We start from the raw sequence: 27,042 nt of genomic DNA, 5'->3' as shown, positions 1-27,042 counted from the left end.
ATATATCACACGATATCACAATAATTCACACCTCATTTGTGTTTGTCGTTTTCTGCGCGTTTCCAGGAGCCAGACTTTGAAGTAGGAAGCATCAAATGAAACAGACATGAGTCTCCCCCCCCCCTCAGCACTGCCAGCTGCTGCCAGTTAACCCGCCTGACAAGGTGGGGGAGAGTGTGTGTTTCCACTGGAGGGGGAGCCTGTGGCTGTGGTTGATCCAGAACATTACAACACTGTGTTTGGGACCAAACCCCTGTCTATTTCCATTTCCTTTTAAAACAAGGTTTAGGCTGTTGGTCAGGTTGGTAATGAAATCTGCGTTACAAATATCTGTACTCGTTTTCAATCTGAGATACTGTGCTGGAGAGTTGTCGGGATTTCCTTGCATTCCATAGCTCACTAAGATCAGACATCCCTGAATTCAGCAAGATCTTCTCATGGAGGGATCCTGAGGGGCTCCTAGTGCAGATGAGATATATATAATCTCTGATCCTGATCTCTGATCCTATTCCCAAATCACTTCAACTGGCTGCTACCAGATGTCTGAGGTCGTCATCCTTTCGTTCAACATTCAGAAGGAGGGAGGCATCAATCCCCCATCAAATTCATGGGAAATTATTTAACAACAGTAAAATTTCAAATAAGGATAAAGTCAAAGCTTCAATTTAACAAGTTAATGAATACAATGCCACATTTTAAATCCTTTTAAGAAAATTAAAAAAAAAAAAAAATAGCAGTTTGTTCCTCACCTTGTAACCGCACAACGATGGGTATCTTGAGGTCCAAGTCTCTTACAGCCATGATGATACCCTGGGCGATGACGTCACACCTCATAATTCCTCCGAAGATATTGACCAGGATAGCCTGAACCTGAGGAAAAAAAGAAAAAAGAAACAACTTCATCAAAAACTGAATGTTGACGAGCTCAGAGGGGTGAGCTACATCGAGCTTCAACAGTTTCCTGTTTAAAACCATGAACAGCCTTTGGAAGCTGGCATCTTCTTACCCTCCTGTCAGAGGTGATGAGTTTGAAGGCCTCCGTCACCTGATGAGCTGTGGCTCCTCCTCCTACATCCAGGAAGTTGGCTGGTGTGCCGCCATGGAGCTTGATGATGTCCATGGTAGCCATGGCCAGACCAGCTCCATTTACTAAAACAGACAAAGCCACTGGTCAAATGATTCAGGCAGACTATTTTCTTCTTTTGCACTGAATATGTACTGGAAAAAAAAAACAACCCAAAACACTCATTGATAATAAGATTGACATTAAATGGAAACGCATTACATTTAAATCACAACTAAAAGAGCTCCTACTACGACAGTGCTGTCTTTACACTCAAAGTCTGGTCTGATAGTCGTTATAAAAAGCCATTTGGTGATAGGGTGGTAGGTTTTAATGGCTGATACTGATGCACCACTTTGAACTAAAGCAGCTCAGGTGTGTACTTCTAGGTCTGAAACTAACTGCACTTCTTCCTTATGTTATGTGAAAGTGGTTGGAAATGGTTTAATATCCATTTTGGAATCTTTAAATGATGACAAAACATTACAGACTCTCACTAAAAATAGTTTTTACACATGGAAACAAGACTTGGGTGCCACTGTGCTGTAAAATACCACCCCATTGTGTTTATGAGTCCCTCACATTTTGAGCCAGTAGAAAGTGTTAGAGCCAACAACAGCTACTGAGTTTGGATATTTTTAAAGACATAAGAGAAAAAAACACAGTGTATAATCTGCTTTTCATTGTTAAGAGACAGAATTGTGTCAGATAAGCTAGCACAGCACTGGACACAACACAGCAGCTCAGCTGGACCTGTGAACTGTTTCTGAGACGCTGTTTAAAGTAAGTCAAGAAAAACAAACAGTTCCACTAAAAGGCCACAAGGTGTTTTATTTGGTGGCTTTATGTTGTGGGATGCTGTGTATGGAGTTGAGGTGGCTAGAAAGTTGAGGGGGAAAAAGACCGTAAACAGGAGACTGACAGACTGCAGGATATCGCAGACAAATTAGCAAGCTCCTTTTTTTAATCTATAGATATTCATATCTTGTCCAGTTTGGTCATATTAATATCTCTGGGTTACCATTATAACCTATAACATTCATTTTCTGTCTGGCATAACTGAGCATTATGGGAAATGCAGTACCCAATCAGGATTACAACTGAGAACATATCTCAAAATGACCACCAAATAAGTTCAAAAGCTATAATAAACACAAAAAATGAAACTACTAAATAGCTTTTCTGACATTTCGCTTGGACTGACCCAGACAGCCGATAGTTCCATCAAGACCGATATAGTTGAGGTCAGCCGTGGCGGCCTGCCGGTCCCGCGGGTCCTCTTGAGTCCAGTCCCGCAGTTCAAACACTTTCTGCTGGCGGTACGCTGCGTTGGAGTCAAAGTTGATCTTGGCATCCATGCACATCACTGTTGACAAGGAGACACATAAGATTTTGACATTAGAAGAAGATCAATGTCAGCTCATCTCTCCATCTGCCAGAGAGTCATGCCATGGGGGGGGGGGTGTCACAGAGTGTTTCCAGCACTGGCACCAGGAATGTAAATGTGCAGCTGAGTTCTTTTTTTGTAAATGCATATCACCTCAGAAATGATCAAATAATTGAATATGTTGAGGAGAGAGTTTTGCTTATTAAAGAAACAAAAACAATTCAGGAGGATAACTCATTTCTGGCTACACTTTGCTAAAATGTCTGCCTTTGATTATGAGTACAAGGAAAAAGAAACACTCTGAGCTTCACTCAAAGTCATACCTGAACAGTAACCGCAGGACAGAAGAACATTTCTAACATGTCTGTAATCAGCTGGCTACAGTGAAGGAAGCTAAGGAGCTTTTATATTATATATATATATATATGATCATGCAGAAGGAGGACCTAACAGCTCATCAGGCGCTCAGCATAGTGTTTGGCACAAAGGTCAGCGGTCTCCTTTCCTCACAACTGTGTTTGAGAGCTGTGATTCATGCCTGAGGAGCTCATCACTGTGCATCAGGCAAAGCCATTAACTCTGACTCACTGACAGAACAACACGCACACCTCAGACTGAAATCAATCTCCTCATCATCATCTCCAGGATGCTTTCATGGACAAACCCCAGTGCATTCCTCCTTGCCAGAGACCCATAAGTCCAGTTAAATTAGTCTGTTCCGCAAAATGAAAATGACCTTTAGAGGCCAAGAGCTGCACAAGCATACCAACCACACACCATTCACATCTCAGTCAGCAAGACTGCAAACCTGGGCAAGACTAGCATGGCTCCATTTTTCTTTAATGTCAACTAGGCCCGGGAAATTAAAGAATCCTGATATTTGTCAAGAGGTAAATTCCCCAACTAACGATTAAACTGACAAGTCGTGTATGGTTAATGTCTGTCAGGGTCAACCCTCTTGAGCAACATGACTGTGCAGCTGAAAAAAAAGTGCAACTCCAACCAATCTTCCGGAAGATTTGGAAAAGAGTGAAAGAGTGAAAAATGCAGCAAGAAGCTGATGCTGCTTCTCGCTTATATTTAGTAAAAAAAGAGAGCCTAGGCACATGCACGTGGACAAAAATGATTACACAATTCAGTCCAAGTACATATAGTACATATTTTTCTGAACAACATGACTGATAACACAACAGCAGTGAAGAGTTGTAGTTTAATGTGGAAGTAAAGCCTCTCTTTGCTGTGTAGCATTCACAGCAACAGCGCTTGTTACTATAATCACCATGAAAGCATTTCCTGGTAAAACAAAAGCTAGCAGAGTTTTTATAATCAATCCACCTGTGCAAAAAAAACAAATAAACAAAAAATGGTGGTTGCCCAGTGATTGCATTGAATATTTTACTTTAAAGAAGGGTTGCAAACATTTGCCAAAAGATTTGGTCAGTCTGCCAATGAGCTGAACTCTCTGATGAGTCTCTTTGCAGTAGGAGACTCAACTGGTCAGTGGGCAGCTTGTATTCTGGTTATATTAAGGTCACCGAGCACCAAGTCACTTCCCAACTAAACAGTCGTCCTGAAGCAACTATATCACTATTTATTAAAGGTGATTTCTGTGCATGGAGATGACCACAGGTCTGTGATTCCCAGGGATTTATCACAGTTAAATGGCATACTATCACAAAACAACCCCATTCAGTTGCAAACTGATAGCAGTGTCTTGATTCAGTTTTATCACCAAAGGTCTTTAATGTGACAGCCAACTGTGACCGGTCACAGGTCTGATCCCCATCTTCAAAGCAACCATGTCCAAGGTAATCATCATATGCTACTTCATTGCATATGATTGCAATAAATGTGGTTTTGCAGCAGCCTCTCACCACTGTTTTCCTTAATAATATTATTTTTGGATTAAGACATAAAAAAAATGCAATTAATTTTTACAAAATGCCATCAATGAAATGAATGGCCATTTTTTTAGATTACCAGATTTACAAATCCTTAAAAAAAAAAATTCCAAAACTAAATTTGGGCACCTGCATGCTTTTCATTTGAATACATGCTGAACTGTTTGGTAAGACCAAACTGTTTTTTACATTTATTAAAATACCATAAAATAATGCCATTATATTCCTTTTTCAAGCTGTATTTCCTAACCTAACAGTGACTCTGACTTCATCTCTCTGTTCAAAGAGGATGTTTTCTTTTTTGTTCTCCAGACCACATGATTAAAAATTCAATGAGACAGAATGTGTGTGATAGAGAGTGGAACAGTGATGTTATGACTCAGAAGGGAAAGATTAGTCTGTTCTAACTCAGGTTGCATCTCTGATGGATTTTAACAGTTTCCTGCTACTGAAAGCTTAAAATGTGCTCAAAACAACTGTAAACACATTTGTTTGCCCACATGATCAGGCTATACATCACTCCAAACAGCTGGGTTAGGTTAGGGGAAAAGGCTAGACAAGACCCAGCACCACCCTACAAGGACAGAAACACAGACAGGTGCATGTGTGTGCGCCTACCAATGCCAGAGGAGTCTTCCACCATGGGATTGATCTCGACCATTGACGCGTCATACTTAATGAACAGATTGTACAGTTTGACCATGGTCTCAGCTGCCTCATTCATCAGCGCTGGAGGGAAGCCCATCTTCTGAGCAACCTGCAGACAGATGTACTTCGTCAAAAAATAAAAAAAATAAAAATAAAAAAAATAAAAAATCAGCAGCGAGCTATTTTCAAACAAATGGCAGAGAAATGCCCAAAGAATACATGTTTATAGCCGTGATCAGGGGGTCAAACATAAAGCCCAGGGGCCAAAATCGGCTTGAGAAAAGACTGTACTCTGGCTTTGGAGAATGTGAAGGAGGAATTTTATACTTTTAGGTTCACAGCATTCGCTACAAAGTAATTAAGTAATTAGAAAGAAATAAACTTTCAGTATTTTCATTTTTTTTTTTTGAATGATCAAATATCTTCTGTTTTATAACTATGAAGCAGCTTAAATTAAAGTGTACAGCTACAGAAAAAGTTCTGGTAGGTCATTGCCCAAAAAGTCTTGCTGACAGATTTACTTACCACTGCAGCGTTTCTTTATCACGTAGAAACACTGAGCTTGTGTGGTTTACTTACATTAAGATTTGTCAGGAATTAAATGTGTAGTAAAACTTCTGTACACTGAGAGAAAGGGAGTTCTGATCATTATCAACAATGGCATAAGAATTATAGCTTGATTTAAGCATCTCCTCTAACTGTCCTGATATCTTTAACATATTTCAGCTCATTGTTTTGGTTTTCTTGGTCACATATGTAGCACTTTGTCTCATTCACTGCTCCCACAGAGCTTAATCCTGTCGACATTAAGACAAAAGTGAAATTTCAAACAGAAACAGTAGCTTCGACAGGTCTCATTAGAAGCACGGAAAGCCTGCTGGGTCTGTAAGAACATCACGTTGTTTGAAAAATGTGGTCTTGGCGGACAAAAATAAATGCAGCGAAGGAATATCAATGCCGCTCCATCTAGTTTGAGAGCCCTGCAATCAACACCTCTTCTCTCTGTCAAATATATTGAGTCTCTGCTTTCACTATGACAACCAACATATTCAATATTCAGAGCCAAAGAGATGTGCAGCAACAGGGGAACAGGAATAAAGTGGAAAGGAAAAGAAAGACAGTCAGAAGTGAGACAGGGTGGAGAAATGAGTACATCTGTAAACAAAATAAATCAAGTCCACCAAAAACAAGAAAGAACTCCAGCATTAGCTTCTGAAAGTCAGCTGATAGAAAAATAACGAAATTCATGTTTCTTTTAAAGGTGATTAGAATAATTTCTTCATGAACTGTGTTCTGTTTGAATGATTTTCTTATTACTACAATTCCTCTAACTTTGTTTTTAGAGAACTCAAGTCTAGAATCAGTGCTTAATGTTTCTGAGGGGAAGAAGCCATTGTTACTTTCATTTATACCAAAGCAGGTGACACTGGGTCTGTCCTGTTGTGCATCCTAACTGGACAGACTGATGTCCAGAGGTTTAACCGACTTGGTGTAAGACTGCGATGATCAAGTGTTCCCTTCATTTTATTTTGAGCAGTACATATTTACAGTGGTAAAAGACTGATGGCAGCTTCCGTGAGAAAACCCAACAAGAGCTGTCCAGATACAGCTTGCAACTGTGAAAGCACTCCTGCTGATGTAAGAAGAAACAGAGGGAGAACCTGATGAAGCCTTCTGTAATTATGAATTCCAAGTTGATTTATGTCAGGAAACAAGCAGACATAACGTGTCATGGCTACAGGGCGATCACTTCATCTTTGTAGTTTTTTTTTTTTTTTTTTTTTTTTTTTAAATTGAAATTATTATTAAGATCATGTTTCTTTGTTAAGCGCATTTTTTTAAGATCGGTGAAGAAGAAGCTTTTGCAACGTGCAGATGCCGTGATAATGATTATTAAACATGATAGTTTTGTGAAAGCTGTAATGTTTTGAGTTTGTTCAGGTGATCTGGAAATAAACTACAGTTAATGGAGTTCATGATCCAAGTGTGATTGAGTGAACACACCTGAGTGCTCAGCTCAAGTGTGCTGAATTTTCCCCCTAGTGCTTTTTACTTGTTTGGTACATGTAGCAGGAACATCCTCACTCTCTCACAAGTAGCTGCTCAAGTAGCTGTAAAGTACAGCAGCTACATTACAAACACTGCAGCATCATCTTGTTGACAAAAGGTAGACCACAGTGCATCAGAAAGTATTTGCAGCGCTCCACTTCTTCCACATCATGTTACAGTTACGTTGTCATTTTACAGCCTTATTCCAGAACGGTTTCAAATTTCACCGCAAAACTTTACACATTGGCCCATAATTACAGCAATAATAATGATGAAACAAACATAATGACACAATTACAGCCTCAAGTCATTTTTAGTATCATGCTCGGTTTTTTTTGTGTGTGTGTGTGTGTGTGTGTGTGTGTGTGTGTGTGTGTGTGTGTGTGTGTGTGTGTGTGTGCTTTTTTTAATATGATCTGCTTCTTTGCAGAACGTCTCAGGCTCTATCAGACTTTATGCAGAGCGTTGGTTGGCAGCCCTTTTCAGATCTCTCCAAGATGTTGAATTGGGTTCAACTCTGAGTTCTGGCTGGGCCACTTGAGGATATTCACAGAGTGCTCCTGATGCCACTCCTTTGTTATCTTGTCTGTGTGCTTAGGGTCATTGTCCTGTTGGAAGATGAACCTTGTCGCAGAGCCGAGCGCTGGATGTGTCTGTACATTGCTACATTCATCTTTCCCTCGACTTTGACTAATCTCTCAGTTCCTGCTGCTGAAAAACATCCCAGCATGATGCTGTCACCACCATGCGTCACTGTAGGGATGGTATTGGCCAGGTGATGGGCAGTGATGAGTGTTTGATCTTTGTTTCCTCAGACCAGACGATTTTGTTTCTCGTGGTCTGAATCTTTCAGGTGACTTTTGGCAAACTCCAGGGGGGCTGTCATGTGGCTTTTACTGAGGAGTGGCTTCTGTCTGGCCACTCTACCATGCAGCACTGATTGGTGTAGTCCCCAGAAATGACTGTCCTTCTGGAAGGTTCTCCTCGCTTCACAGAAAAATGCTGGAGCTTTGTTAGAGAAACCATCAGGTTATTGGTCAGCTCCCTGACTAAGGCCCATCTACCCTGGTGGCTCAGATTAGTCAGGCGGCCAGCTCTAGGAAGAGTCCTGGTGCTTCTTCCACTTACAGATGATGGAGGCCGCTGTGCTCACTCGGACCTTCAATGCTGTTTTCTGCACCCTTCCTCAGATCTGTACCTCAATACAATCCTGTCTCAGAGGTCTACAGACAATTCCTTGGTTTGTGCTCTGATATGCACCTTTAGCAGCTGGACCTTATATAGACAGGTGTGTGCTTTTCCAAACAACGTCCACTCAACAGAATTTACCACAGGTGGACTCTAGTAATGTTGTACAAACACCCGACAGACGATCAGTGGAAACATAATGCACCTGAGCTCAATTTTGTGTGTCACAGCAAAGACTGTGAAAAATTCTGTACATGTTATATTATTAATAAACTTGCAAGAATTGCAAGAAAATGTTTTTCACTTTGTCATTATAGGGTATTGTGAATAGAATTCTGAGGTAGAAAATGAATGTAATCTATTTTGGAATAAGGCTGTAATTTGACAAAAGTGAAACACTGGGAATATTATCCTGATGCACTGCAGGAATGTCCAACCCTACCTACACAACCTGTTGTCCTTAAAAAACAAGCTTACTCCTTCATAAGGACTAGAGCCAGTGTCTTATTGAGACTATTTTAAAATTAACTGATAACATTTCTTTCTTCATCGCTGTTATTGTTTGTACATCTCATGTGAAAATCTGATTCTGTAAAAAGCTCCAGCTGAATGTTTGTAGAGTCATCTTTGTAAATAAAGCACAACATGGAGCATTATTTATCTTGCTTGGCACATCATCTAAAACAGGATAGGGTTTTTTTTTTTTCCCTCTAACAGATTATTTTAAAGGCAAACATCAGACTGAAAAATAAAAAGTATGATTATTCTAAACCAGGCACCAATTTCATACTGTAAACATGAGAAAATATCAGTTGTTTTCTATAAGCCCTGGAAAATGATTATAACTTAGGCTCAGAGGAAAATTTGGGATGATGGGCGGAAATTTGTCATTAACGGACAACAAACTAAAAATTCGAAAAACCTTAATTATATCAAAAATAGGTGCAAAAACACGCTAAGAAGAATGCAACAATTTCTCCAACCAATGACCTTGTTTAGATAAGAGTTAACCTTCTTTAAACAGCAAAGAGCCCCTTCTGATTTAGACATTTTGGCACTCACTGCAGCATGAACGCACACAAACACACTCCCCTTTCTCTTCCTCCAAGTCTTCCTGCAGCCCAAACTACAAAGTGGGTGCACCTCAAGTCTGTTTCATGACTTATTACATCTACCATTGATCGCACCTTGACAGCCTGCTCCATCTTAATGCCCTCCACGATGTCGATGGGTTCCTTCACAATGGCATCTGGATTTTCCGCTGCAACATCTTCGATGTTCACGCCACCCTGTGAGCTGCCAATCAGCACAGGGCCCTGTGGGACACAAGTGGGAGGGATGGGGATTTAAAATCTTAGAGTTACTGCAACATTTTTGTTTCCAAATCTGTGAAACCTAAGCCCCGGATAGACACCTTTACAAAGAAAACGGGTGATTTAATAAGAGTGATTTTATGCGAGGAGGTTTTGACTATCCTCTCCCAATAATTACAATCAAAATTACCTTCTGTTTTTTTACTGACCTGGCTGCTCTTCCTGTAATTTAAATCAAATCTGAAGCCACATCCTTCAGACTTCCTATTTTTCTGTGTAAAAACTAAAAGATGCTATTGCCATGAAAAAAAAAAAAAAAATTCCAATGTCTTCAAACCTCTCATAACAAAAGCAACAAAGTAGTCTGTGCCTGCACAGTAAAATCACCGTCCTCATAATAAAATGCAAAAGACAACAATAAACAATTTTATAATCATGTCATTTATCTTCAGATTATTTTCTCAAACCCTCAGATTTTCTATTTAAAGTCATGTAAAACAGGAAAAAGAAGAAACTCTCAGACCGGAGTAAGTAATTTTCATTGTTGTTAGATAAGCAACACTAAATAGTTTATAAAATATGAAAATACTTATTAATTTCACATTCATCTGATTGTCAATAGGCTAATCACTGAGCGCGCTGATTGCTTGCAGCAGCTTCATAAACACAGCTGCATAGAGAAAAAAAAATAAAAAGGTTATCCACACAAGTCTTCATGACTGCACATCCTAAGGAGGCTCCTCAGATCACAAACCCTGTTTAATACAAGGTTTTGTTCCAAAGACTCCTGAGCTGAGACCTCCTTATTTCTGCTGTGATGACGGCAAAATACTAAGAAGGAATTTCTGTGGTGAGCAGCATCTTTATCCCTTTCTCCATACAGTAAGAACATGTGGAATACATTACAATCAGAATTTTATATACTATATACAACAGTGTGCAAACGTTTTAAACACATAAAATTCTTGCTCACCGCATAGTTCATGATCTATGATCAAGTTATAGACACAATCGACTCAAATGTTAGCAGCTTTGCCTAATTATGAATAAAAACCTGAACAGCCAGTAAAGCATACAGACTCACTGAACCCTGAAAAAGATCCAGTGAAAGTGTTAAAATTCTTAATGTAAAAACACTGACTTTATCTTCAGTATTGTGCTGCCATCTAGTGGACAAAATCTGTTAACTGAATCACAACTTTTTTTTATGAGTTCAATGAAGATGAGTCAAGATGCATTTAAGCACTGACAGATGAATCTATGTGTGCTTTGCTTAATTTGGTCATCTGAATGAAAAGATGTGGAGGGGAGGTGCGATGTACAGTTTCATTACAAAAACAACAGTTAATCTCATCTAAATCTTTAATTTCACATCTAATTTTTGTAGTTTATAAATTGCCTCTAATTTTTTCCGGAGCTGACTTTTCTTATGATACAGATCTTAATTTAAATGAATGAGTAATGTGTTTAATGTGTTTGAGTAAACAAACAGCAGCAGCTTGAGCTTTTCACACTAGGCTTGCAGACTGTCAACAGCTCAACTAAAATGATCTAGAGCTCATTCAATGCCACGCAAAAACATCATGAGATTACTGTAGTGTAAGTGTACCTTCCCTAACACTTAGACTAATACTAATCACCTCTATCCAATCCAATCCAATTTTATTTATAAAGCACTTTAAAATACCCAGCACAGGAACAAAGTGCTGTACAGAAAATAAGTTAAAACAATAGAATAACAAAAAACAGCAAAATAAATAAATAAAACACATAAAACATAAAATTAAAACAGCCCTATGTTAAAACAAAAACAAGATAAAACAGCATCGAATCACCTAAAAACAACTAAAATAAAAAACCAACATCCCACGTGGTGTCAAAGGCCAGGGTAAAGAGGTGGGTTTTCAAGAGTGACTTAAAAACAGATAAAGAAGTGGCCTGTCTAATCTCTAAAGGAAGCTCGTTCCACAGTTTGGGAGCTGCTACAGCAAAAGCATGATCTCCTCTAAGTTTACGCCCAGTCCTGGGTACATTCAGGAGCAGCTGATCAGCTGACCTGAGAGAGCGAGTGGGTGTATAAGGCTGTAGCAACTCAGAGAGATAAGATGGAGCTAGGCCATGGAGAGCTTTAAAAGTAAATAAAAGAATTTTAAAATTAATCCTAAAAGAAATGGGCAGCCAGTGAAGTGAAGCTAAAACAGGGGAAATGTGCTCAAACTTTCGAGTGCCAGTTAAAAGACGAGCTGCGGCATTTTGAACCCTCTGTAGATGACTAATATATAATGCACTGAGCCCAATATAAAGTGCATTAGAGTAATCCAGCCGAGTGCTAACAAAGGCGTGGATCACTGTCTCAAAGTGCTGCCGTGAAAGAATTGGCTTTATTTTTGCCAGCTGCCTGAGGTGAAAGAAGCTAGATTTTACCACTGCCTTAATTTGATTATCAAACTTCAGATCACAGTCCACTTTGACCCCCAGGTTTGTGACAGTTGGCTTAACATACTGTGCCAGGGAATCTACATACACATTGGGGGTCTCAGTGGAGCTACCAAAAACCATCACCTCTGTCTTTTTATCATTGAATTTTAAAAAGTTAACAGATATCCAAGCCTTAATGTCATCGAGACACTGAAGTAATGGCTGTGTAAGGTATCTGCCTTTTTTCTTTAGAGGGACATAGATCTGACAGTCATCAGCATAAAAGTGGAAAGGAATGCCGTGCTTTCTCAGTACAGAACCAAGAGGAAGCAGATATAAAGAGAAGAGGAGGGGGCCTAGAACTGAGCCTTGTGGGACACCACACAAGAGGGGAGCGGAGGACGACACATAGTCACCAAGGCTGACACAAAAAGTTCGCCCCGTCAAGTAGGACCTGAACCACTCCAGTGCTGTGCCCCTAATGCCCACCCAGTGCTCCAAACGAGAGAATAAAATGGCATGATCCACGGTATCAAACGCAGCTGTCAAATCTAAAAGCACAAGAACAACACAGTCCCCAGCATCAGTCGCTAAAAATATGTCATTAAAAACTTTTAAAAGGGCTGATTCAGTGCTATGAAAGGGTTTAAAACCAGATTGGAAAACCTCTAAAACATTTTGCTTTTCCAGGAAGGCCATTATTTGGCTGTAAACTACCTTTTCAAGAATTTTGGAAAGAAAAGGTAGTTTGGAGATAGGCCTGTAATTTGCAAGAACCGTAGGATCAAGAGCAGGTTTTTTAATCAGGGGTTTGACTACTGCATGTTTAAAATCTTTAGGGACAATACCTGACATCAGACTATGGTTTACCAGCTCAAGAACCAAAGGACCGACTGTAGGTAACACCTCTTTTAAAAGTCGAGGAGGGACAGCATCATTTGGAGACCCTGCAGGCTTAAGATGACCAACAGTCTCCTTTAAAAAGGACAGTCACAGGCTCAAACCTGTCAAAGACAGCAGAGCAGGAAACAGAGACTGAGAGGTCATGAGCACAAGGAGAGATCTGAGCCCTTGTGGAGGAGACCTTCTCAATAAAAAAGTGTAAAAAAAATTTCACAGGCTTCTGATGAGGGCTCAATACAGTCAGTATACGGTGCATTAAGAACAGAGTTAATAGTTTTAAATAAAACACGCGGGTTGTGGCAGTTTGACAAAATAATGTCAGATAAGTGTTTTCTTTTGGCATCTTTTACAGTTCTTTGATATTGACGCCAACAGTCCTTCAGCATCTGGAATGACACTTGTAGTTTGTCCTTTTTCCACTTGCGCTCAGCTCGACGGCAGTCGCGCCTGACAGCTCGTGTCAAGTTGTTCAGCCAGGGCTCAGGGCTCTACACAGAGACTGATGGGTTATTAGTAACACTAAATCTGTGATTTTTTGGGGCCATTTAGGGGAGGAGCAAAGCCTGAACACCATTCAACATAAAAAATTTATCATCTCCTCTACAGGTTTGTTTGAAAGGTTAATGCATGATTTACAAAACACAAAGAAATGGGCATTAAGAGCACTCCTTTTGAACTTTTCCACCTTTGTTGTTTTTTTTTTTTAAGGAAATTCATTTCCCGTGAAAGCATCGTTCTCAGCTGAGCAAACACATCATTTGGCTTCTTGTGGGTGCGCCTGTGTTCCCTCACCTGAAAGGACCTCTCCATGGTGATGGCAAAGTAGTATTCTCTGCGTGGGTACCTGCGCTCGCAGATGAACACCTGGTTGCAGATACGACCCGCCTCCCCGGTCTGCTTGGTGTACAGCTTTCGACCAATCATCTGAGATGAAATGTCTCGGGCTTCCTCTGGCCTGGAGATGAGGAGGAGACAGGAAATTTAAAACTTTTTAATGCATAACAAGTTAATTAGAAAACATATGAAGCAAATAGATAAAAACCTGCAAGGACAATACAAACTAAAATTATTAAACAGCTACTTGAGTTTATTAACATTTATATCATATCTGTCAGCACTACTTTCCTGAGCTAGTCAGTAAGCAGGAGAATGAGGATGGACACAGTTACCAAGGTTGTAAGTGTAATCTGCTCCGTGTATTGTACGGTGCAGAAAAAGTTAATTTCCACTCTTTACAGCCTTTGTCCTCTAAACAACAGTATGCAAAGTCTGTGCAGTAACTTCTGAAAACAGACACTAGAACAGGCTTGTCAAACTCATTAAGAGGAAATGAACAGTCCAATTAATTATTTTGTTCTTCAGATGAAGTCTGGAGTTCATTTTCATCCATTTTTCAGTATTACTGCAGTTTGTTGCTGCCACACTGGAGACACTTTGCCAAGTAGGCAGCATTTTCCAATTACACAGCAGTCAGCTGTGCTAAATAAAAACTAATGAAGCACTTTGATGACTACAGCAGCTCAGATATTCAATCAGCTCTACAATCTGTAGGTATGAGAAAGACCCCTCACAATTTTCCAGCAGTGGAAACAGCCCAGAAAATCCTCAGCAAGTGCAGACTTAGCAATGCTAAGAAACTACAAAAAACACAGGAGCTACATCTCAGACCCTACAGACCGTAGCTAGCATGTCAAAGTTCATGATAGCACAGTTGTGATGACTTCAAGTTTTTTACGTTATTGTTGCTAAAGATCTTTTCATAAGCTATCGAATCGCAGGCTGTTTTTCACAGAAGTGCATAGAGTCGTGGGAAAACATTCTTCAAATGACCGTATATTCACTACTCAAGGTAGGGTAGGTTAAATTGATTAGCACGTAAACATGGTCAAACATCATTAAGGTCTCTAAACACAGCACTGTTTCTTCATACAGAAGGAGCTGAACTCCCTGGTGTCTCCCACCTCCCTCTTCATGTATGTGTTCTCCTCTCCTCCTTTCTGTGCCACAACATGATGAGGAGCTTGGGTGATCGTTATTTACCGTTATCTCTCCTACAATCTTTCCACTCCCATGGCCAACACAAACATTTCCTGCTGATCCTGTTTCATGTTAATAATCTTAAACATGGGTTTTACTGTGAAGCAGCAAAACATACTCTTTGGTACACGCGTAAGTGAGGACAGGATTTTATCTAAGATGTGTTTACATATAGACAATCGTAATTTAGCCGATTTGTTGCCAGTAACGACTTATTTTGTTTAATTATAAAGGGTGGGTTACTTACGAGTAGACGATCCTCACTCCTCCCTTTAGTCCACCTTCAAACGTCCCTTTTCCTCTGCCGCCAGCCAGAACCTGAGCTTTCACCACAAGGTCCTTCGAACCTAACACACACACACACACACACATTCATCACATTACACACTGTGATGCACTAAATGCACTAAATGTCATAGTAACTAATCAGTTACATGACAGACCGGCCAGAAATGAAGTTTGTACATTGTTAATAATCAAGTAAAAAAAATATCCTGGTTCTCTGTTAATATTTACACTCACATATTTCAAATGTGTGTTTGCTGCTTTATACATAAATGTACCAATCACTGCTCTACTTCAATTTTGATATTAACAGAAACAGACCATTTGTATTCTTTCTGTAGTGACACAACGTTTAGATGGACTAATTTGATCTTATTCTCCTGTCACGCATAAACAATATGGCCAGAGGCTTACAAGACACCATGAGGCTTTTGCAATAATGGCTGAGTTTAAAAGTAAGAGGAAGGACTCCAGTTGGCAACTAACGCACCCTTGACCGTTTCAAAAATATGCAGTGACACAAAGCTCTGGGTCATAGTTGAGTTTTATTTGAAGGTTTGTTCACAAGTTTGGCTTTTGAACCAGTTTTCTTCAAATCTAGGTGGCAACTTATCACTAACTGTGCTAATGTTTCATGATAATAGTTAGTTATATACACATTTAGCTTTAACTTCTTTAAGAACAGCATGGCATGCTGTAGCACACAGCATGTTTCAGTTTTATTCCATTAATTAGTACTTTTGTTCATTTTCATCAATACACAGTTTCATTCTGGGACTGGGGTGGGGGTGGGGGGGGGGGGGGGGGCGTAGCTCAGTTTAATCATTTCCTTTTATCTTATACTTGGCCTTGGCCACACCCTATCACAGTTCATCCTCTGTCTCAAACAAGCTCTTTAGAGCAGTCTGTAAAATTTCTTAAAGATTTTGATGAAATTAGAAAAGTGGAGGACAAAAGAAGACGTGGCAGGAGCCAGTGGAACCACTCAGCCCCCTAGCAGATACACCTAACGTATAAAAATTTTACATCGTCTTATTCTTGAGCTCGTACATTCACAAATGTGGGCGTGCAAGCCTCCTCAGAAATGGTCTCAGTCAAAGGGGTAGCTGTCAAGGAGTCATTCTTAAAGAACATAAACAGCAAAATCAGACAAAAGCTGTACTGAAAATCAGTGGCAGCAGGTCTTATGGAGAGATCAGTCCAGATTTTACATATTTGGTTCAAATCATCATTAATATATACAGGGGAAAAATACAACAGTGAATGTCTACAGCCATCTATAGAACATAGTGGAGGCTTCGTCATGTTTTGGAGCTGAATTTCATCCAGGGACGCAGGAGATCTTGTCAAATTGGTGGAATCATGAAAAAGTACCATCAGATTTTGATCCACTGTGAATTAACATCTGGAAAACATCTGACTATCAATAGCTTCATTATCAGCATGACAATGACCACAAACACACTGCCAATCCAGTGAAAGCATGCCTGTATGAACAAACAGACAGTGGCCTCCCAAGAGCACAGACCTTAGAATTACTGAATCAGTGTGGGATCATCTTGTCAGAGAACAGAAAAAAAATGTCAGAAAACATGCAAAGAAGAGTTTTGAATGTCCTTCGTCAAACCTGGAGAACAATTCCTGAAGACTACTGAAAGACATGACAAGAAATCTTCCTAAGAGAGTTCAAGCTGTGCTGAAGAATAAAGGTCTTTATACCAAATTTTGACTTTCAAGCTTCTTATTTTTGGCTTGTATACTGTATTTCCATGTATGATTGAACATGTGTCAATAAATAACTGCAAACGCTTCCCATTTTCCTAGCAAAATAAAGAAATTAGGGGTGGCTAAAAACTTTTGCAACATACTGTATATGCCCCCCCCCCCCAAAAAAAAAAAAGCAGTAGAGGACCAGCTTAGCTAAACAAGTCTTATCATATCACATGTCTCCTTACTGATAGAGGAATATAACTACACACACAGGCAAAGTAGGAGTAACATGAGGAGAAAAAAAAAACATGGCATGCAGCTCCTTTCATGTTATTTACAATGAACAAGAAACAGGGTGTGTATTGATTTCAACAGGTGCATCCTCTTTCTATCCAAGAATTGTGCACGCTGAGTGTCAACTGATACCACTGAAGCAGAAGATGGCTATGTATAGACTGGGTGTGCGAGAGTGTCTTTCTCTGTCTGTCTCACTCTTACACGCACGCACACACACAATGTTAGAAAAGCCTCCAAGTGGCATTCAGGTCCAGAGGGGTGATGAAAGAGTTAGCAGCATAAATGGATAGTCACGCCACTGGGTTTGTCAGAGAGTAATAGCGTGGTTAAAGTCAAAACTTTCATTCCATCTCTTTAAATGCTTTCAAGTCTAATGCAGAGCAATGGGGTCAAAATGTTTAACACCTACATCTTTAAAGTTTTTCGATTTCAAACATAGCTCTAAAGTGCTCTTCTTGCTCATATAAGACCAACCAAAGAAAATCACCACTAGTAAATCCACAACAGTGGCTTGGTGGTGGACCATTAACAGATAAAACATTCATAACACTACTAAAGCCCACTGCATTTAACATGGTAGCTAAATTCAAAGGTCTCCAGACTGAAGTTTGACAGAACAGAGTTTAACTACAGCGACTCTAAATGTAAGACTGCTGTACTTAGTCAAGTTTGTGAAAGTGATGGCTTATACAATATGAGATTGTTTGGAATAGAAACAGTACTAATGTAATTTGGCTTCTTACAGACAAGGTTGTATTATGATTTATTTAAAACGTTAATGTTGCCACAGTCAGTTCACAATCAAAGCATTTGAAGTTTAGCCTGCTGGGTTTCTCAAGGCTTCTGTAATTAAATGCATATACAACATCTTCAAATGTCAGTGCCTCTTTATCCATTAAAGTGTGAAGCTGTGCATCTTGACTGAGGTTGGACATTGTCTTTAAAAATCACTTAAACTGTTCTAAATAACAGAACTACAGTTTTTGTTTTTTTGTCCTTGAGTAAAGGACAGTGAAAGTGAACTTGCTTGTTAACGACTTGTTCAGCCTTACCAATCTGCTTGGCCACAGCGTACGCCTCCTCTGAGGAGTTAGCCACCATGCCGGCCGGCACAGAGATGCCGGCCTCTTTCAGCAGGCCGATGCTCATGTACTCATGTAGCGAGAGGTTCCTCTGCTGCTGCTGCACGTGAGGGGGCTGGGGCTGGGACACATGGCCGCCAAACAGACCTGAAGAACCACCAAGAACCTGAAGGGACAGAAAGAACAAGCACAGGAAGCAATGAACTTAAAACCAGTACATCTACCATCTTCAAATGCCAATCTAACCTACAAATAAACAATCTCTTTTAACTCAAAACAAGCAGACACATCATTGTGTTGTCTTTTGCTCAATATTGCTAGAGCAACATGTGAAAATCGCAGACACTAAACCCACGAGATAAAATTCCTACAACACAAAACATAACCATCCTTGGAGGAAGAGAGAATGGTTCACAGTCCGTAGGACCACAAAAGCAACACTGGAAACTTCAGCAAGGATGTGAAACAAAGTGTTACTCAAAGCATATCAGCTGGGCATTAGACAATCACGTTTATTTCCTCAACTAAACCAGTGGACCAAAAGAAAAATCCAACCTTTTATTTTTGGTCAAGAAAAAAAAAAAAAAAAGAAGATGACTGGCTGCTTTATTAGGCACACCTGCTTCACATATTTACTTATTAACACAAATATCTAATCAGCATTTAGGCAAATAGGCATGGTCAAGACAACCTGTTAAAGTTCAAACTCAGTATCACACCAGAGACACAAAGCGATTTAAGTAACTGTGACGGTGGAGTGGTTGCTGCTGCCAGACAGGCTTTGTCTGAGTACCAGAAACTGCTGATCTGCACCTCTAGGGTTTACTGAAAAAAGAAAACATCCAGTGAGTGGCGGTTCTCTGGGTAAAAATGCCTTGTTGATGTCAGAGGTGATAGGAGAATGGTCAGCTGCTTTGAGCTAACAAGAAGGCAACAGTAGCTCCAATAACCACTCAGACTAAAGCAGCAGAAACTCACACCAGGTGCCACTCCTGTCAGATAAGAACAGGAAGTGAAGCTCACCGAAAGCAGTCAACAGAATGATGATTCTGGATTTTTGCTGTGATATTCAGATGATAGCATCAAAGCTGACCGTAACAGGCTCCATCCTGCCTTGTTTCAATAGCTGAGGCTAATGAGGTGGTTTAATAGTGTTGGGAATATTTTCTTGGAACATTCTGGGGCCTTAAGTACAAACTGATCACCATTTAAAAGCTCTCACTGTACTCAAATGGCCTCCACGGTCACCAGATCTCATTCCAACAGAGTACCGTTAGGATGTGATGGAACAAGAGACTCACACCATGAATGTGCAGCTGACAAATCTGCATCTGTGTGATGCTCCATGTCAATATGGACTAAAATCTCTAAGGAATGTTTCCAGCCACTTGTTAAATCTGTGCCACAGACAATTAAAGCAGTTCTGAAGGCCAAAAGGCATCCCCCCTGGTACCAGTATGGCGTACCTGTGACTGAAGTAAGTGTTTAGCTAAAACACAACAAGAAGAACTAAACCTGTCGTGGTTTTTGAGGTTTCAGATACCAGACAATTAGTCAAACTAACATTACTTTGTTCTGTTACCTTTACACACTATATAAAATTATATCACAAGCAAAAGTGTGTGTAAACAGACATTATTAACTCTAATAGGTGTGCACACACTATCAAGATTATAATGAACAGAAAAAAAAGGGAGCAACTGAAGACTTTTTGTTGGCTACTCAAGTAAGACTTTTAAAGTCCCTCTTGCAACCACATAATGTGTAACACATGTATTATTTCACTGTTACACCATCCAAAATGAAAACCCAGAACAATACTGCAATTAAAATATACATTATATCACATTTCCAGATGGATAACTCAAAAATTCCTATTGATGAATACAAATGTAGGCAAACGGAGTCCTGACAGGTAGCCTAAAAAGAATGAAACAATTTAAAGATCACCGTTCTTTTTCGTTGATCTATATTACACCTTTCAACCATCTTTCAAACCAGTATCCTATAAATTTTTTTAGCTGAAAAAAATGCTAATATTGTGTCACTAAATAGCGTATTCCGAGTTTTGGACAAAAGAACTGAATGCAGTGCTTTTAGAGAGCTTCAACAACCTGCAGATACCTTTTTAGTAAAACAAATGTAAAGCTTTGCTGATGTTATCTGAACAGAATGTGTCAAAATAAGTTTTACAAGCATTTCAAACTTTCACCTAAGATGACACAAAGACTTCTGTTAAGAATGCTGATACGTTTACCACCGATAAGAAAACACTAAAACCAGCTGTTTTGTATTGTGTAGGTCCTCTTCATGCTTCCAAAACAGCTCCGGACTGCCAGAGCACAGCCATGAGACCACTGAGTTTGTCCTGTGGTGTCAGGTGTCTGCAGCAATGTTTAGGCTGGAATGTCGAGACCCAAAGCCTCCCACCAATACGACATAAATAACGTAATTCTGCTCAGTGTAGAGTATTCAGAGTTTTGCTGGTCAGGCTCTATCTTATGGGGGCCCTGGTGTAATGGACTCCCGGTTGAATTGCGCGCTCTTCCCGGTTAGATCTCTTCCGTCATTTTATCTTGCTGTTCCCCCCGTTGTATATTTGCAGCGTATCTCTGCAGTGAAAGCTGTTTATGCTTCCGAGCCTGAGCGGATTCGGCCAGATAACTTCCCAAGAAGACCCAGCGGGACAGATGTCATGGGGGAGGAATCGCTGGGATGGAAGCTGTAGCAGCTGCCGGTGGAGGTCACTGAGCTTCACTGAGCATATCCTCCACCAAGAATGCCGTTCACAGCCACACGAAGTGTACGGCTACAGAAAAGACTAAGGGCACAGTGATTCTTTGGCCGTTTACTGCTTAATCTGCAGATTTGACAGCCGGCCGTGCTAACTATGTGCTAGTTAGCGTGTTAGCCAAAATAACGGAAACTCAATCGAGTTGTGCTAATGTCAAATTTGACCCTGTCAGATTCGTAGAACTTTTAACCCTCGGGGAAGGTGTGGGGCCATAACAGACACATTCCACGAAAGCCCAAACGTTGTCTTCCGTTGTGGATACACACTTACCTTACAAGCGGAGCTAATAGTGTTTCTAGCCCCTGAAGTTCTCAGGCTAGCCGTCAAACGGCCGCAAATCAGGGACGTCGCCATGTCTCCCTCTACAGCAAAGTGGATTGAACGCGCACGCGTAGTGCGATTCCAAAGACGCCCTCCCCTCTGGTAATTTCAAATGCTGTTGGAACGTTCAGACCCATGAAAGGAATGTTATAACTAAATAAAAAAAGAAAATACACACACACACACACACACACACACACACACACACACATATATATATATATATATATATATATACACACTATTTTTGTAAAAACTAGGAATTAGTATTTTGAGAATAAAGTCGAAATGTAGAGATTAAAGCCCTCTACAAAGTGCCTTGCGTAGATGAACTAGTAAAATCGTACTTCAGAATTGATTTATGTTACAAGTAAATTGTTTATTTTTAACCATAAACACAATGTGCAATCTCCACATTTCACCTTTTCCCCCTCAAAATAGTTTTTCAAGTGTAATGTCAAATTTTCAACCAAAATCTGAAAATGAACACAATTTGTTATTGTTTTTTTTTTTTTTTTAAATCTGGCCCTATTACTACCATTGTACAATGCTTAGGATGAAGGACTCAGGGTTAGGGTAGTATACTGCTGGTGTGTGTTCAAATATCTGAAAATATGCGTACTTACTTTAAAGAATAAAAATGAGCATTTAAAAAGTAGCTAAATGTATTCATTTGTTTTAAATATCCACTTCATGCCTATTTCCCCTTTTCATAACACTGCAAAAACTCAAATAGGCTACATCACATAATTTTAATAGCATACTGCAAAAACAAATCTTTATTTCAATCTTTAACCATAGTACGGTATACAATAACATAGTGTTTTACAGTGAGCTCCTGAAGGCAGCACTATCATTGCCTCAACATACTGTAAATAAAGACTCCTTCCGCCCTTTAACCTAAATAAATACAATTCTTAGTGTCAAGTATAAACTTGTAAATGAATAAATGAAGTCATATCTCATGGCTCATTTTAAAAACAACAACAACATGTAGGCATCGTGTTGCACTCTGACATTAGTTCCACTTGTATGTAACAAGAAATTAAACCTTTTCTACCCAGTGCTAATTTCTGGCTTGTATCTCTATTATCTCCTTATCTTTCCACTCAAAAAAGTGATGTCAAATGCAAGATGGCCCTGATGTACTTATTGCTCTTTTGCATTATGTTCTACTTCCACTTCCAGTGAGAAATAGTGTTCCAGCACGTGTCAGTTCAGATTTTCAAAGATTTGATAAATAAAAACATACAGCAAACACCTTGCACCATGAAATGTACTGAATCGTAATGGATGAGATGACCTCTGACTGTATCTGCTTCCATCTAATGCTGTTCAGGAACATTTGAAAGTTGGTGTTCCTAAACATGAATAGCAAAACAACAAATCCACAAATCCAGACACAAAAAGAGTAGAAAAAAAATTGTATTCAAAAAGTATTTATTTACAAGACTGAGTATTTACAGGCATATTTACACAACTTATACTACACTGCAAACATTCTGACCGTGACCAACTAAAATTAGACATCAAGTCTCTCACACACACGGTGTCACCAAAGAGCAAAAGAAGGCAAATTATTGTCTTTGTTTTCTGAAGGATATTCTTTGGTCTGTCTTCTTTCATGTAGGAGTCCAGAATGACACGTTCGTTTTTGCTAGTTCTAGTTTATACAGTAGTTTCACTGAACTGTATAATAACGCCAGTTAGCCTGGTTCTGTCCAAAGGGAACATAATCCACCTACTAACACCATAAACTCACTAATATTCAAAAAGGGTACATTTAAAAAATCAATTTCTCAAAGGCACAATAAATGACTGAAGCTGAAGATGCCTGCTCAGATGTTGCTCGCTGGTGAGCTTTAAGTCGAACAAACAGACACGTCCGCACACACGCGTGCGCGCACACACACCTCAGCATTTCTTGACTCTGAGACACGCTTTTAATCGGAGTCACTACTGCTGCTGGAGGAATCTGTGGACATGGCCTCTACATCATCTTCATTCTCCTTGTTGTGACCCGGAGGCTCCAGGCCAAAGTCATTGCCGTGGTGAGGGGGCAGCATCCCCACTGAGACATCAGACGACTGCCACGGGTAATGAGGCGTCAGGACGTCTGAGGTGACACGAGAGAAAAGTGGTTATTCTGTGAAATGCCAAACACTGACTGACACTACTTATCTCAGCCTCTCTCTCAGCTCCCTTATATAGTATCTGAAAGCTGGTACTTTTTGCCAAGTTTCTTATGTTACAGAGCTTGATGTAGATGCAGTCTGAATGGCAACAAATAAAACCTGTGTTCAGTGTTTATACTTGATAAAAAGAAAAATAATGGATCCATCCTTTAACTTTTTAAAGGATGGATAAGGATGGATAATGATAAATTGATAAATGATACACTTTGAAATCACTGTAACAAACCTCTGACCTCATCTAAAATCTCTTTGCCAGGAGGCATGGGTACTCCTTCCTTTAAGTGCTCAGCTGAACTTACCTGGTAACCTCCCAGCAGCTAACGCGTCTCCTGGCAGATGACCGTTCACACCATTGGTGGACAGGTTGGCCATGTGACCAAGCATCCCGCTACGCATTTCCAGGTCGGTAGGGTACGGTCTGCGTGGATCACCTGTCAAGTATGACAACAGTGAATGAAGCTGAACATGAACTTTTACCAACACCCAGTGTGAGATACAGAGAGCCTGGCACATACCTGGCACCCAGTTGAGAGGAGCACACACAGCGTTACTGGCACTGATTCTGTGAGCATACTTGATGATTTCTTCTGATGAGATGCTTCCTGCAGAGAACATGTAAACAGTGTCAATTTATGGGCAAGCCATCAAAGAGAAAACCAGCCATTAAACATAGCTTTCACCAGAACGTGTCGGGAGTGTTCCCTCACCTTTCCTGGCTCTTTCGATGGATTTCAGTTTCTCTTTTGCCTGGTAAACAGCAGTGGCCTGAAACAGATAGACGGAAATATATCAATCCTCTTTATCACTTCTCACATGATATTAGAATTTAAAGAAGATGTAGTTTCTGTTTATTATGACTATTCGTATGCTGGCCTCATTATTTTAAACCTTGGCCATGTTTAATATGAACATCTGTAACACGGTATATCAGAAAAAGAAGAGAATCATAGGCCCCTTTACATTACAATAACAACACTATAACCCTGAACACCTCTGCTGTAAGAGCACAGTATCAGCTACACCAGCATACTTAAAACATTTGAGCATTTATTTCAATCTGTCAGCGCTGCCCTGCTCTGGATAAAAAAAAAAAAAAATACAACAAGAGACAAGCCAAACCCACCAGGATGTGTTCTGCTTCCTTCAGTTGTTTCTGGAGCTGCTGGATGTCACTATCTCTCTTCTCCACCTCCTTCTCCAGCAGTTGCATTTCCTGGTGAACCTTCCCCTGCTGCTGGGCCACCTCCATCAGCTCCTGAAACTCCTTGTCCCTCTGCACCAACAGCTCCAGGATCTTATGGATAAAGCATCAACACATTCTGTTATCAAAGATTTCCTATTTCATAGGCTTCATACAGGTTAGTGTAACTAACTAAAATCACTCATGTCTAACACAAGAAAAGGTTCAAAAGCTATGAAAGATTTATGGACGACAGAAAATCAGTTGGAAGGAACTAGATATCTTCAAATGTGACAGCATTAAAATTAAATGCTTAAATTTAAAAAAAAATTATGCTTAGCAATTAAGCACAGGTTTGTCTTTAAAGAAACAGTGATCCTGTATCAGTGATCATGTCTCACCAAAACTTTAAAACAGCAAAAAACAAAAGACTGTGCAAATCCACAAAGAACTTGAAGATCAAGTACCAGAAACTGGAAAAATACAGACACCGAGTGGCAGACAAGTATCAAACTGGACAGTGTTTCACAACACTGACCAAATATATAGCTAGACATTTTAGAATAGCTGCCACATAGTGAGACTTGCTTCTAGAAGGCCTTTGATCACCACTAACCCTAGGACTATGCATGGTCTGACAGCCACTGTGATGGTCATTAGTTTGTTTAAATCTCCGTGTGTCAACTAAAGGCTGAGTGGGGTGTTACCTGCGTGTCCTCTCCAGGTTGAGGCATTTTCTGACTCCTGGACAATGCCAGCATCTCTATCAGCTCCCTGAAATGAACACACACACACACACACACACACACACACACACACAATTAAAAATGGTCAAAAACCACATTTCAATCCAACAAATCAATTTCTATGTTTATATATTTATTTACTTTTTAAAGCTCATACTGATGATCGTTTTCTGTACGCCTATGTTTGCTTTGTTTCTCCGATTAGTCATTTTGGCCATTCTTGTGGTAGTTTTGAAAGTCTAAGGAGCTTGGAAAGAAAAGCGCCTGGACTTCTTTGAGTTGTTTGAAGACGTTTCACCTCTCATCCGAGAAGCTTCTTCAGTTCTAAGGGTCAAATGGTGGAGAGTCCCAGTCTCAAAGAAGTCCAGACGCTTTTCTTTCCAAGCTCCTTAGACTACGATGACCTGGATGAATGAGAACCTTCACAGACGTATTTCCTTTTGAAAATGACTATTAGCCGTAGAGTGTAGTACCTACAAACTCTTCAACAACCTTGTTTTATAAAATGGAGTCTTCTAACTGCTAACAGTTTCCAACAGAAAAATTAGAACAGTGTTTCAGGTTGTTTCAAATCCCAGAGCTCGTTATCTTTCTTTCAGAAAAGCCGTAGGCTCGGCCAATGAGCGGCATGTCTGCTAGTAATCAGCACAAACTGGGGGTGCTAGTTCGCGGCTCCGAGTATTTTATCTCTTCACAGATAAAATACTGATAGCTTACCAAACAGTTTACACGAGACACGAGAAAACGCTCGCACGAAGTTTAATTTTACCTGGATAAAACCTCCAAATCATCCAGCACAGACAGTAGTCTCTCCTTCGTCGATTTCTCCGCCGCCGCCATGTTTACTTTCGTTCCTCTGGTTTGCGCAAGACAGGAAATGACGTTCCAAAATCTTCTTCTTCGTCGTCTTTGTTGTTTTCGGGCAATTTGCGTTTTGGTCTCTAGGGTATGCTAGAGATATGACTCCTGTTCTCACTTCCGTAGCATTTATTGGCGTTATTAATATTATTGGCAGCCATATTCTAACCTAGACTTATGGTGCCTTATTTATATATCTATAATGTAATCTATAATTCTCAATAATTTGTACTCAGTTCATCTACTCCAAATAAATTCCTCCTGTTTTTTTTTAACGTTTTAATGCACTGCACTTATTTATCAGACCTATGTTTTTAATTATAGGTTACCTCTCATTTACACAAGTAAGAGCATCAAATATTTTTTCTATTATCAGCGTATTTCATCTTCATTCAAGCGAAAAGCAACACCAAAAAATAAGGAGTACATTAAGTTGGAAAGGTTGATAATATATATATTATTATGACGGGGAATAAAGTGGAAATATTCAAGTAACGATTCAAGCGCTTGAAAATAAAATGAGTACAGTACTTCTGGCATCCTTTTTTCATTGTTGTTGTGTGTGTTTTTTTTTTTTTAGTATATCACACATCACACATTCCAGCTGGCGAGAAAGAATTGTATTAATCTTTTGTTTTGTTTTGTTTTGTTTTGTCACTGTATATAA

The 27,042-nt window shown here is 39.8% G+C and overlaps 2 protein-coding genes across 2 annotated transcripts in view; both read right to left on the bottom strand.

Moving 5' to 3' along the window:
* The window catches only part of sucla2 (succinate-CoA ligase ADP-forming subunit beta), a 28,073-nt gene extending 6,644 nt beyond the window's left edge, over window positions 1-21,429 (bottom strand). Inside the window, exons 1-9 of the mRNA XM_040021899.1 lie at window positions 21,346-21,429; window positions 18,252-18,447; window positions 15,155-15,254; window positions 13,663-13,825; window positions 9,424-9,552; window positions 4,970-5,108; window positions 2,268-2,429; window positions 1,007-1,149; window positions 750-870 (exon numbers count right to left, since the gene is read on the bottom strand). Coding sequence (XP_039877833.1) covers window positions 750-870; window positions 1,007-1,149; window positions 2,268-2,429; window positions 4,970-5,108; window positions 9,424-9,552; window positions 13,663-13,825; window positions 15,155-15,254; window positions 18,252-18,447; window positions 21,346-21,429 — 1,237 coding nt within the window. The remainder of the gene's footprint in view (window positions 1-749; window positions 871-1,006; window positions 1,150-2,267; window positions 2,430-4,969; window positions 5,109-9,423; window positions 9,553-13,662; window positions 13,826-15,154; window positions 15,255-18,251; window positions 18,448-21,345) is intronic.
* A 1,910-nt stretch (window positions 21,430-23,339) lies between these two features.
* med4 (mediator complex subunit 4) lies at window positions 23,340-26,538 on the bottom strand. The gene is made up of 7 exons (XM_040021774.1): window positions 26,287-26,538; window positions 25,479-25,545; window positions 24,715-24,885; window positions 24,299-24,356; window positions 24,107-24,193; window positions 23,891-24,022; window positions 23,340-23,512 (listed from the first exon to the last, which is right to left on the bottom strand). Exons 1-7 carry the CDS (start codon window positions 26,355-26,357, stop codon window positions 23,340-23,342), a joined length of 759 nt encoding a protein of 252 aa, XP_039877708.1. The 5' UTR covers window positions 26,358-26,538.
* Window positions 26,539-27,042: the final 504 nt, after the last annotated feature.

The sequence above is a fragment of the Simochromis diagramma genome, unplaced genomic scaffold, assembly GCF_900408965.1.
Source record: "Simochromis diagramma unplaced genomic scaffold, fSimDia1.1 OVJJ01000322.1, whole genome shotgun sequence".
Lineage (NCBI taxonomy): Eukaryota > Metazoa > Chordata > Actinopteri > Cichliformes > Cichlidae > Simochromis > Simochromis diagramma.
This window is presented reverse-complemented; position numbering and strand designations above follow the sequence as displayed.